The 13,437-nt window shown below is 40.5% G+C and overlaps 1 protein-coding gene across 1 annotated transcript in view; it reads right to left on the reverse strand.

Annotated features, from left to right (window-relative positions):
* Positions 1–13,437, reverse strand: part of LOC308172110 (receptor-type tyrosine-protein phosphatase mu-like) — a gene marked incomplete at both ends in the record, with an annotated part of 129,989 nt that overhangs the window by 48,641 nt on the left and 67,911 nt on the right. The window contains 4 exons of the mRNA XM_080547020.1: positions 9,309–9,411; positions 9,610–9,811; positions 12,101–12,210; positions 13,424–13,437. The exon at positions 13,424–13,437 is cut by the window's right edge and continues 295 nt beyond it. Coding sequence (XP_080403146.1) covers positions 9,309–9,411; positions 9,610–9,811; positions 12,101–12,210; positions 13,424–13,437 — 429 coding nt within the window. The remainder of the gene's footprint in view (positions 1–9,308; positions 9,412–9,609; positions 9,812–12,100; positions 12,211–13,423) is intronic.

Here is a 13,437-nt window from a genome sequence, read left to right on the forward strand (position 1 = left end):
GCTTGATTTTAGTGAACAAAAATGTTGATGACGAGTTGACTTTCCCTATTCAATGTTTTTTTTGGTGTGTGTGATCACAAAGACACTTAACACTATCACCCTTTCTCATGATGAAAACAAACTGCCAAATACACAGGAGCCCCACTATAGCACCCTCAAACCTGACACCTCTGGCTGTCTCTACTCTCTACTCAATGCCTAACCGTGACACAGACAGGACTCCGCTCTATTTGCTCTTTCATCATTTAAAATTCTCAAAGGTCAACGGCTCTTTCCATTTCCTCTCTCTCTGAGCCCTGTGTTTAGTTCAATCAAAACCCCCCAGCCCTCTGTGCCTCTCACAGAGATGACACTGTCTCTGACCGGTCCCCTTTGGTGGAGGGAGAGAGAGTGGCGGTCTTATAAACACCGACGTTAGTATTCACTGCACACCGACCTGGTACATCTATTGAGTTACCAACTGACAGAGAAGACTGTTCAGGCCAGGCAAGGATGGATGGAGAATAACAAGGCTTGATTGGAGTCTTGTGTTTTCATTCATTTGCAAAGGGATACGTTTCAAACTGCAAATAACATCTTATTACCATGGCGATATAGAAAATAAGTAACAGACAGTCACGTTTGTTCGATTGAATGTTGACATGAGACGCTGTACACTGTGCACCTTTAATCAAGGAACTATGGCGGGTAGAAAGTTAATTACAGGCAGGTTTATATTACGGAGAAACTCAAGCAAATTATGGAGAACCTGAAAGCACACTTGCGATTAATCTCTGTTGTCTTAAAATGGTTATTGTTTATTTCCATTCTTAGGCTATCTCATTTTGAGTTCTATTTGTTTACATACAGTACGTGATTGTGACATGGACAACCGGTTTTTGCACTGGTTAATAAATACATAGTGTTCGGTTAATTAACTTGTCAAATATGAGTCGAGAAAAAGTATGCATTTACAGATTCTAAGAACATATGTTGGAAATATAAATGACATCTTATTTGCATCATATGGCTAGTGCAGGACATGTGCCAACCCAACCATGACGATTGTTGACTAATGTTAATCTGACCTTTGGATTTTCTAATCTGTAATACATTCTGTGTTTGTCTGAAGCAGTATGAAAAGGTTATCTGGAAATAGAAATATGACTAGAAAATGCAGGGTATATAAATATAGTTAATTAAATTACATAAGTCTACATTAAGAGGACTGCCTCCACTGGCCTTTTCCCCTAGCTCTCATTACTAAAACAGAAAGTACAAATTCTTCAGTACCACAGTTACACAGAAACCTCTTATGACCTAACAGATGATGAATTGTTCCCCATGTTTGGAGTTGAGGTGATTAAACTTCCCCTTGTGTACTGCACATACCCTTTAACCCATAGTCCATCATAAGGTGCTTGTCGTGTCATTAATGAATCTTCCCTCTGGCTCGTAGTGGGTGTATGGCTCAATGCTACAGGGGTCTTCCATTTAGTGCAGTAATGGCGGGTGATGAAATATTTAATCCTGCAGAGAGTCTGCAGGAAAACTCAGACCTAATTACTGTCCCCTGTCGGGAGCAGGGGTCAAAGGGCATGCCGAGGCAGTGCACCGGGGGCATTTGAGGACAGGGAGGGAGAGAAATCTGAAAAATGTTATTACACAACAGAGGGCTGAGTCATATGATTACCGTTCCGTTAGTCATGAGCAACAGTCAGCCAAATCCATCGGCTTGGAGTTTGGTAAATATACTTCAGAATCATGCATGGTTTTGACATTTAAGGACAGTACGAGAACCAGAGCACATACAGCACTGTACAGCAAAGACTGCACTAAGGAACTGCACATGTAACTAACATGGATTACTTTAAACACAACCTGAGGTTGAAACTTAGGGTTGCAAAAAACTTTCCTGGAAACATTCTGAATATTGGCGGTTTAGCGGAATTTAACCGAATAACCAAATATATCACACATTACATTTCCTAAATATATCCTGTGTCAAGAGACTATATTAGATGGTTTCAGTTTGATTGATTTCAGCCATATATACTATTACATACAACAACACCAAAACATTTCTTCAGCAAAGATAATAACATGAGGCGTATCTCTTGATATTACTTAATAATGTAGGCCAGTATCACTTGATACTGCCATTAATGAACACTTTAAAGAGCTTATCATGAAGTCTATATTGTTATATCTCCACCTTCTACTACAATGCTGTCTCTAAAACTATCATTTTTTAAGACAGAAATATTAGGCGGTTCAGGACCATGTTCGCAAGGACAAACAGACTGAAGCTCAGCTTCTACCCCAGGGCCATTCAGGCCCTGAACACAGCAAAGACCTAGGTTCTGGGCCCTGGACAATCTAGACAATTTGATGGCAGCTACTAGATTGAAATCAAGTGCAACACTGAAACACAACTGTGAACATTTCAAACCTGCAAACTGCGACACTTTAAATGAATGTGCAATAACACTATGTGCAATATGACAACCCTCGGGTACATAAGGTTCAGAGATAGGAAATGTTAGAATAGGTATAGCATAGCATAGAGTACAGCACAGTGTTTTATTTGTATAGTATAGTATAGTGGATAGTGTACATAGCCTTTATTTATGTAAACCAGCTCTTTTCCCTTCTTGTTTTTAGTTTTTTTTTCCTAGCACCAGGGGAGCCCCCCCTCCCAAATTTCGTTGTTTGGTACCTGTACTATATCAATGACAATAAAGACCATTCATTCATTCATTCATTCATTATATAACAAAAATATTCTGTAAATAAGGCTTGAAAACACCTTGTTGTTGAAACATGATCTGAAGGGGGGAAACTTAGGGTATACACATTATGTCTAAAATGTCTGGAGTGATTTGGCTACTGTACTTTAGCAAGCAATCTAACTTAAAGAGCATATTTCCCGATAACAAAATGTTCCACTATCTTACAAGTCATAGAATGGGCACACAGAAAAGCAATAGAAAACATGTTTACATTTACAGAGTAGTATTTTAAGAACAATTTCGGAACATTTCCAAAGTTCTCATAGACTACCAAAATTACCGGTAAATTACAATGGAGATCTTCTGAAATGTAAAGTACATTTGCAACCGTACAGTATTTTCCTTTTTGTTTGTTGTTACTGTGGACCCTGTGTGAACACTCATTGGATGTCTAACCAGAACAATAGTTGATATTCCATCTCAATCTGCAATTCCTGCAAATAGAACAAAGGAAGGCCTCCCCCAATGTAGCTCCTTATGATATGATGATGGCATGGCTGTGGCAGAACTTAATGATAGACGTCGTGGTGTGAACAGGATTTATTTTCTGTCCTCAGGCTACATAGTGAGTGCCGAAGGCAATGAGGCTCCAAGGCTGAGGGGTACTTGTAATGTGGAAATGTCTAATAATTTTCATCTTTCCAGTAAAAAAAACACCTTTGTCTCTCAAGTGAATTTTCGACCACAACAACAGTTTTTGTTTTTAGCATAGTTGTTGTGCTGTACTATGCTAATTTTTACTGCCTTGACAAATACCTCTGCAGTATTTGCACAGGTAAAGTTGGATGGATTAGAACTTACATGTACTATGACCTATAACCCTTGAGGAAAAAAATCTATATTTTCACTTCAAATATTTATATAATGCAAATTTGAGATAATTCACGGTATGTTGATTTCTGTGTGATTACTGCTGTCATGTTAATGTCCCTCCGTGCAGCTGACACCTTGTCACCACATGCTGAGTTCACAATTTACATTATGAGTCACTTTGACAAACCAGAGTCATTTAGTCATATGCTTAATTCAGCATGATATGGATGAACAACAAACAACAGGAGCAAAACAACAAACCCACAATCACAAAAACAACTCTACATCAGACAGAATTATCCTTTCTTATAAGTACAGTATGTTGACCCACTTTAGTGTACTTGCTCTAGTGATCGCAATTGATGTATTCAAATCTACCCTGGATAACACCTGAATGATAATATTTTGCAAAGACTTGCTCCGACATTTTTAGATTGGAAAGTTCAGACGCTCTGACAACTGTCAGCGCATGCGCAAAACATGCCGACACCGAGGCATACGATTCCAACCCATTCTCAACTGGAACCGGTTCTCGATTCTCATCCATAGTCCTCCCCAATATCATTCAGGTCGTTAGCATCACTAAAGTTAGCAACAGAAAGCTAGCTAACGTACATTTTTATGTTAACACGGTAACATAAAATTGTTGGCCGCCAGTGAAATTATAGTAATGTTATCGTTGGTGTCCACCATGTTTACAGTTAGTTTGTAAAGACTTTTATTAACTGACCATTCGTAGATTAACTGATTTCAGAGCGCTCTATGACGTTGAAACCAGTGCGCTATGAAACCAGTGCAGATTTCCAGAGCGTATTTACAAACGTATTTACACATTTATTATTAATATCTTTATAATCTTTAACAGGTCAATAGATTATAACTGAATATACGCTATTGTTTCTAAGAAGAAAACACTAACAGTTTTCAGCAGTAAGTGTAATGACACAATTAATTAACAGGTAAATGTACATTATTTCGCATTATTTGGGTTATTTTGAACAAGTCCCGATTCGGCTATTTTGCCTGACGGTGGACTTTGAACTTTGAACTCGTTCCCATAGGATTAGTATAACCACATCGTTTGACCACGCTACCGTTACTGAGGGTAAATACTTAGCTAATAATGGCCATGCTCTGAGAGCACTGGAGCGTCCACGTGACTGCCTCTTGTCCAATCAAATTACTTGGTCCCTTTATGACGTTGAACCCAGTGTGTGCTCCGGCGAATTTACGAACGTGGCCAATATTAACGCCACACAGGCAAGGCGTAGCAGATTCTTTGACTAAGTAACCCTAAATTAAAATAAATGCTGTACAAATATTCTTCCATTTCATCCATTTTAGATAATAACAGACAGACTGTTGCCACAGCCAGCTGCTCGAGCTAATTTTATTTATGTTCAAATGTTATGTTTAGATAATATACACTGTGTTCAGAGACTTGAGATAATAAAATAGCTGCATTGATGCTGAAAACCTGTGTAGGCCTACTATTTTTCCACACAGAAAATTGATGAGGAATCGATAAGGGGATCGATAAAGAATCGACCCGATAAGCACAAGCGATAATGGAATCGGTATCAATAACATCTTATCAATTCCCATCCCTAAAAAAGGACAGGAGGACAGCTTCAACCCCCACCTTTGAAAAAACACAGATATCAGATGAGAGGAATCCCACTGCTAACACCACATCCCTCTGTGAAATCACATAATTGAAGTTAATTCCAAAACTGCTGCAATCCATAACATCTTCTCTCTCGTAGCAGAAACATAGAAAAAAAGTGGGGGAGAAAAAAAAGTGAAAGTAGTTTGAAAAGAATGGAATAAGCTGTTAAAAGTGGTGTGGCACAAGGGCCAGCAGGGTAGACCTGTACTCCTGCAGAAGAGCTGCAACCTGAGCTGACACCAATTAGGCCTCCTTCAGCCCGACTGCCCGATAGATTTCAGCCCAGACGCCGTGTGACGCCAACCAATTATGGCGGATTGACTTGGCATCGACTGGATTGTGACCTGAAACCCAGATTTATTTTTCATGTGGGCAGATAGGGGAGGGACTCCGGGCTATTTGAGCAGATGAAGGTAAGGCAGAGGAAGCATTTCAATCACGCCATCCTCCCTAACTCCCTCGCTCTCTCTTTTTTAATGCTAATCGCCTCACCTAGCCCCCTGTCCGTGTTATCGAACCAGTGAGCATTGCCATGGAGGCCCCTATATCTGTCTGATTTAAGAGAGGTCGTAAGTAACACACTTCTCCTGACCCAGCATCCTCCTCCCCACCATGCTCGTGTCCTCTCACTCTTTATCTATCCCCCATGTCCATAAACCATGAAAGCAAACAAATTAGAGAGAGCCGCAGATTACACACTCGTCTTTTAAATCGTAAAATGCATTCCAATATGCCACCGTTTATACCCAGCTATTAGTGCCTGTGATGCAGGGATCAAAGAAAATTAGTGCTTATTTTAAGACTGTAGAAAATCACTTAACTGATTTCAGGCTGTAGCTGGAGTAAAGATAAGACAACGCTACAGGGTAGAAAAGAAAAACAACTGTAGAACTCTACTCTACTTGCCAAATAAGGTCTGAAATGTGTGTTTGTATGTGAGAGCTCTCTCTGGGTTTATGTGTGTGATCTCTAGCTCGAGCTCCCGCTCGAGGCATAGGTGATGGCACAGGAGAGAAAAACAGGCTCCACTGAATGGCATGAACGATAAGGAAAGCATTCCAAATCGTCCTTTTTCCAGCGAAGCAAATAAATATTTATTTATTCTGATGCTGGGGAGTGAGGAGGCGTCTTCTGGCCCTGATGAGGGGCCATTTCAAACATTAGTTTAACGCGACATGACTGATAGACGGATCTCTAATCCTCTTAAAGGAACAGCGTCCCCTCTGGTAAAAATTGTTCAGAGTTCACGCATATTTGTCTCCAGAGATTAGTCATCATATCCAACATTTTATACAGACTAATAATTATACAAATATGAGAACCGACTGCCTCCCTTCGCAATTACAATATTTGTGAGAAATATCTAATATATAACTGTGCTAGAGTGTCTACTGAAGTGATGCTGACATTTGTGGTCCAAACCAACACATCTTGGTTTTTTCATGAACCTCTGCCATCGTTTGATGTTCCAGCTTCCCCCCTTCCTTCCTGTATCACAGCAAAACATCTGCTATTTAACATTCAGACGTCTGGAGCAACATTACCTCCCAAATCCAATCACTGTGGAAGATTGCGTTATCAAATCAAGCCTAACACTGCTGTGATGCTCTCCTTCCTAGCACGCTGCCTCTGTTTTCCCCTGTCAAATGCACTATTTCAAACAGACTTTGAAACTGATTTCACATTTGAGCTCTCTGGTTCAATAAATATGACAAAAACATCAGTCGGCGATGCAACCCGAGCCTCTCTTGCTACACAGATAAAAATCATATGAAACTAAATCCTTCATTGTCCATCACAAATGCACAGAGTTACTTGACCCCTGTGAATGGAGGCAATTTTCCTGTCACCTAAAACTTTCAAAGGTGCCATGCGTCACTTGAGGTAGGAGGGAAAACACCTTCAAAAGCTCAGCAGTAGCCCGCTTTTAGTGCTGCATTCTATCCCCTCCCTCCAGCTATCCGGCACCTTATGCTTTATTTTGCAATTCACATTTTCAAGACATCAGCTGCACACATGAAGGGAGATTACTGACCTTCATGTCCAAAGAGAGAGGAGAGGTGAGGAGAGAGGAAGAAGAGAATACACTGAATCCACCTCCAAACTTTCCAATGTTTGAATGTGTGATTTTTTGCCGTGAGGTTTTTCAAATATGACTTTCTCTTGTTACTAACACCAACACCAATACATCTGTAGTTGTGTCATATGTTTACCCTTTAAAGAGGAAGTGAACAAATGGAATCCCCCTATCATTGTGTATAGATTATTTTAAAACATAAATTCTCAATTCTCAATATTTACGTTTATGTTGTAAAATGTTAGCATACAATTATTCTTTAGCTAATGCAAACAGAATGAAGTGGGGCCCAAACGTTAGCTCATATCTCAAAGAGACAAGTACAAGTCTTTCATCTGTAGTGGGGTGAGGTGGGGTGAGCTTGGCTTCTAACGGTAAACAAAAGAGTTACCCAGCATGTTAATTAAAGGAGGCTCTGATTCATGCTGCTGTGTTTAATTATAATTAGCGCTTTGTAATTAGCCCTCTGAAAGAATGGCAGGCTGGATAAAGCTTTGTGAATTGTACCTGTGAGAAGATTAAAAACAGATCGGTCTGTCTTTTCTGTTCAGGCATCTACAGACAGCTACATGTAGGGTAAACATGTGTTGACAAGCTTGACTAACGGTCTCCAGGCTGTAATCTTGAAAAGATTCACATGAGTTGATTAAGTGGAATATCATACTGTATATCCTTTGGTGGTAACCTCAGAAGAGGACACAAGCAGCAGTGACCACTGATTTGGTTGATCTGGTGCAAAATGGACATGACAGGTGGATCAGATCCTTGATCGTGTTTAGGGCTGAAACGACTCATCAAATAACTCGATTACAAAAAATCCTTGATTAGAATTGTCATAATTAGCCTTTGCCTAGGTTCACTGTGGCCAGCTCAACTTCAAGCACCTTTGTTTGTTTATCTATTAATTGATTGACACCTGTGAAAATCTTAGCGTTTAAGGCACAGCTGAAAATGACACTTTTTCTAAACTGTCAAAGTATATTTTTATATTGAAAAAAAGGAAGGACAAATGTTCTGTTTCTAAGCACATACAGTATGTGAATGGTTCTAAGATGCAAAGGCTATAATCGACGTAATAAAGCATTTCAAAAAGCAGTGTTTTCACATGTTTTCAAATCCAATTACTTGATTAAACATCAGAATAATCGTAAGAATACTACCAAAATACTCGATGGTTGCAGCCCTAATCATATTACTAAAAGAACAACACAATAATGAAACATATTAAACAAACATCAGTAATTCAGGGTTTTCCTTCAAAACTGACAGAGAGAATGTACAAAAGGTTAACTTGTGTATCCCAAGACACAGCATTTAGAGCTGAACTACAGTGGGGCTTCTCTGATATTGACTAATGAATGAAAAGTCCAGCAGGGAGAGTGCCTGTGTATCCCAGAAGCCTCTGTGTCTGGTGGTGAGAAGCCTAGCACATAAAAGACATGCAAAAGGAAGAGATCCTGAAGCTAGCCTCCGCTGCACCAGGCCTTTGTTCTCGGCTTCAAAGGCAAAAGCTTTCTCCACAGGATCACAATCCACAAACAAATAAAGTTTAGTTTAAAAAACTTTCCTGACAGTTAATGTATTGTGTTGACATGCAAGCCTACTGTGATAATTGTCTATTCTTCTGCCATTCCAGAGGAGAGCGTGTGTGTGTGTGTGTGTGTGTGTGTGTGTGTGTGTGTGTGTGTGTGTGTGCGTGTGTGTGTGTGTGTGTGTGTGTGTGTGTGTGTGTGTGTGTGTGTGTGTGTGTGTGTGAGTGTGGGCGAGTACGTACTGTATATGTGACAGCAGCTGGTGAAAGCAGGAACAAGTCGGCAAACGACCAAATGTTCAGACTTTTATTCTGAAAATAAACTCGCTAGTCAAGCCAAAATATCGCAATAAAATGGATTCGGTAAGTAATCCCCACTACTACCTAGTGTACTAAGACTTGTTCCCGCTTTCAGCAGCTGCTGTCACATTATGTTCTAAGTCCTACCTCACGGGTGCTCCTCTGCTCTGAGCTGGCTTCAGCAGGACTGTGACAGTGCTGTCTGTCTGGTTGAGAGAAGTCTCCTGGTCATAGGGTGGCATAGACGGAGCTGGGGAAAAAAACACCAGAGAAGACATGTTACAAACTATAATGACTCCAGTCTCTACTAACATTTAACAAACCGCCTCTTAGGAATCAGGAGAGCCTACAAGAAATGGTCATTCAACCACAAGAAGAGTCATATCAACAACATTGGTGGTGATAGTTTACAGTAACCAGGAGACAATGTCCTCCTCTCTATCCAGACCTGAGATCTTGGTGGTGAACTGGGTGATGACCGGTGGGCCGTAGCCTTTGGCCGTGCTGGCTCTCAGGGTGAAGGAGTAGGTGGAGCCAGGGGAGAGGCCCATGAACATGTGGGTCGATTCATTGCCATGTTTCAATACCTTCCCACTCTGATTGGACAGGTCCAGTTCAGGGTCGAAGGAGCTCACCGCCTTATAGGAGATCTGGCAGACGGAGGAAGTGATTGTCATTGACATTAGATATGTTGATGTTAGTGTCCTCTGCATCAGAGGCTCTTTGTCTTTCTTTTTAAAAACTTATTCTGTACTTCACGCTGGTAACCAAACATCCTTGATGTGTTTTGTATTAAACCAATGTCATCTAAATTCACCCATCTTTGCAAGTTTTGCAAAGACCTCTTCAAAAGGAGAATTTCAAGACGGTTGTGCTATGATGGCTATGTCATTGAGAGTAGCATATCATTCTGTATTTATGGGATCTACTGAACAGTAAGCGGTGCTTGTTATACTATCTGTTGTTTCAGAAGAAAAAAACTAAACAGTTAATCTATTCCTCCTCCACTAACATACACAGGAACTCTAGTGGGAAGCATTACTGTAATGTGAGTGTTTTTGTTAATATCCATTTTAAATATATATAAAACCCACTTTAAGAAAATGCTCCTGCTCTTAATAGAAAGCTTCCATTATAATTCCAATTAGAGAACACAAAGGGAGTTTGGAGTGCTGCATAATTTGTGTCCATCAAGTCTGAAATGCTTGGAGGCCTTCTCATTTATTCTTTGTCTGCGAGAATGAGTCTGCTATGCCAAATTCTATATCATAACATTTCAGGAAGAGAAATTTCAAATGACTTGTCCAAGTTGGGCATTCTGACAGGTTTTTACAATTAAAATGAAACTGGCGGGAAAAACTGAAGGCGATTAATAGCGTCGATGAATGCTCTTCATTTGTGTTGGCTTTGAAAATGTAAATTGAGCCTTCGCTGGTGGGCTGGACATAATATTCTGAATTTTGACAATGTTGGTGTAGATCTAAAAGTGGAGGGGTAGAGCTCTCAGAATGAGCAACTCCAGTTTATTGGAATAACAGCAGTGTCAATTTGTAATTTTGACTTGCATGTTGAATATTCTGTACTACCAGTATATACAGTATATTTAGACAATGGTGCCTTAATCTATCAGATTAAAGAGATAAAACATGATATTGAGTGACATTTCCAAGGGATCTAAACTGATCTTGTCTGAGGAGCTGATGGAGAATGGCCAGGCCAGCTCCATATTGACTGTGCTTGGTCAGAAGAGCGGTGTTGGAATCTATTTTTGATATCAGAGCTGGTCAGCCGGCTCTCACTTTGAGCCCTTTGATAGTGTCAAATCAAAGACAGGCCTTGACTTTAAGTCTTCAACTTCTCTTGACCAGTACAGGCCAAATACAGAGCTGGTCTTCTTCTTTCTTAACTAGAGTGCAAGACTGTGAACGTGTAAGACACAGACACAGACACAGACACAGGCAGGCACACACACACACACACACACACACACACACACACACACACACACACAAACACGGCAACATTCAGGCTCCAATCCTGTCCTTTGATTTGTTTCACTGGAATCCTGTAGACAGACACACAGGTCCACCGATCATCTGCATACTATTATTTCTCTCTCATATTTCTCATATTTCTAATTCTACAGTAGTTGAAGGATCCATATAGTATGAATGGTCTGAGTCTCCTTTCAGAACACCAGAAGGCAGAACTGAAAGGTTGGGGACATTTGCTGCTTGATGTAACAGGTTTTATTCACCAAGAAATAGTTCCCTTAAGGGAAATGCGAGGGTGATTGCTATGAAAATGAATACCTGGAGTGAGTATACCAAGAGGTCAAAACATCTTGAGCTCCATACAAATAATGTGGCTGATACGATTCTGACACGCACTGTCGGAAGGGTTTTCCCTGCTATGATTGAAATGTCCCTAGTGCTATATGAGGAATATCTATTTCATATTCTGCTCACATCCTTCAGCGGGTAGTGTGTGTGTGGCGGGCAGATAGAGCGACCTATACCATGGAGCCTGATTGTATTACTTTTACTATTCAATTTTTTGCTCTCCATATGAGAAGCAGCTCTGTCAATGAATGCTAACCCAGTTCAAAATGCCAAGCATGAGCAAATGGGGACAAGAGGGAAAGCAAACAATAAGGAATCAATCACAGTGAGGAAAGGTTGTAAGATTATTTCACCACCGTATGCTGGTGAATGGATTAATGTGTATTGTAAATGCTGAACTGTAAATACACTGTTTCCATTATTTAAGATTCAATAGATATGAGCATTTCCTCCTTGGCCTTTCTGTATAATCCGAAGGAAAAAATTTTTTTTTTTGACATTGTCTCTACAGATACAGTATGTTGTGATCTCCATAGAAACCCCACACCAATAATGAGCTGTGCACCAGATTATACGACGAAGTGATAATTGGCGCACCTCGTACTGGGTGATGACTCCGTAGGTGTGCGCCGGCTCTCTCCACTTCAGGATGATCTTCTCTTCGTACGCGCTGCCCTGGATCGACTCCAGAGGCACCGCCCCGGGTACTGATGGGAAAGGAGCAACAAAAACATCAGACACACAAAGGATCACAACACCTGGAGCAGCAGAGAGCAAGCTGGAGTGCTTTGAGACGACCACAACAAAGGCTTCAGGCCTCCGAAAAACAATTAACATAAGACTGTGAAATTACTGCATGTAAAGTATCATTTCCCACACAAAGCACACTGAATGACATGTCTTAGAACCGGGACTAACGTGGAAAGCGTGCATGCTAGCACACGCACCACAAACAAACCGGTGGAGAGCTGAACTGACTTCCCATGGGAAATATCGGGCATTTCAATCTCTCCATACTGTGTACATGTACTTATAGTGCTCCCAAAGAGATCTGACCCTCTTGCCCTGACGCCAATGGCTTTCATTCTTTAAATGAAACAGAATGATAAGGAGGTTGTTTTTTTTGTCAGAGGGATTTATCTGAAGGAACACAGAGCTCTAGCTACACTCTGTCTGTTTCGCCGTCCCTCTGGGACGCTAAACACACACTACACACACTCACCGCCAGTCAGATACAGGGAAACAGTCGCCCCTTTCATGATTCCCTCTCTAAAAATATCGGAGGTAGACATGACAAGACTTTCTCTTCGTCAGTCAGACCTGTTTGTTGTTTTTGGGGGTTTTCGAGTTCCTTGAGTGTTCTGTGAGTTCATTTTGGTAAGTCTAGGGAGTCGATGTTGTGTTCATCTCTGATCTTTGAAGAGATGAGAGGAAGTAGAGGTCTTCTTTCTGACTCATCTGCTCCATTTAAAGGCCCACATTAGCCATTTAGATGGTTTTTAGCTGATATATGAAATCCTGGAGCTGCATAATGTCATTGAATCAAGTGCGGAAATTGCCATTTAGATCAACGTATGTGTATTCTGGCGATGCATTTAAAACGATTTTAAATGATTTCCCATGTGCTGTGACATATTAGATTTCACACAGCATAGAACACATTGCAAAACAGGCCTTTAAACTATTATAATTCATTAAATAGCCTCCGTAGAATATTATTTGAATGTCTCGAGTATCTTCATTCAACTACTCAACTGACGTTGATGTTTACATGGATAAAATGAACAATGAACTGCTCTGTATGACTTGAAGACTCTGAAACTATGTACCACTTCATTACACAGTCGTACATCCTTTATAACAGTGTAATAAACATTTCATTACCACTCCGAAGCCCTACAGAAGCTTTATTACACTCACCGTCCTCCTCCGTC

The sequence above is a fragment of the Nansenia antarctica genome (assembly GCF_963989245.1).
Source record: "Nansenia antarctica genome assembly, chromosome: 16".
NCBI classification, from domain to species: domain Eukaryota; kingdom Metazoa; phylum Chordata; class Actinopteri; order Argentiniformes; family Microstomatidae; genus Nansenia; species Nansenia antarctica.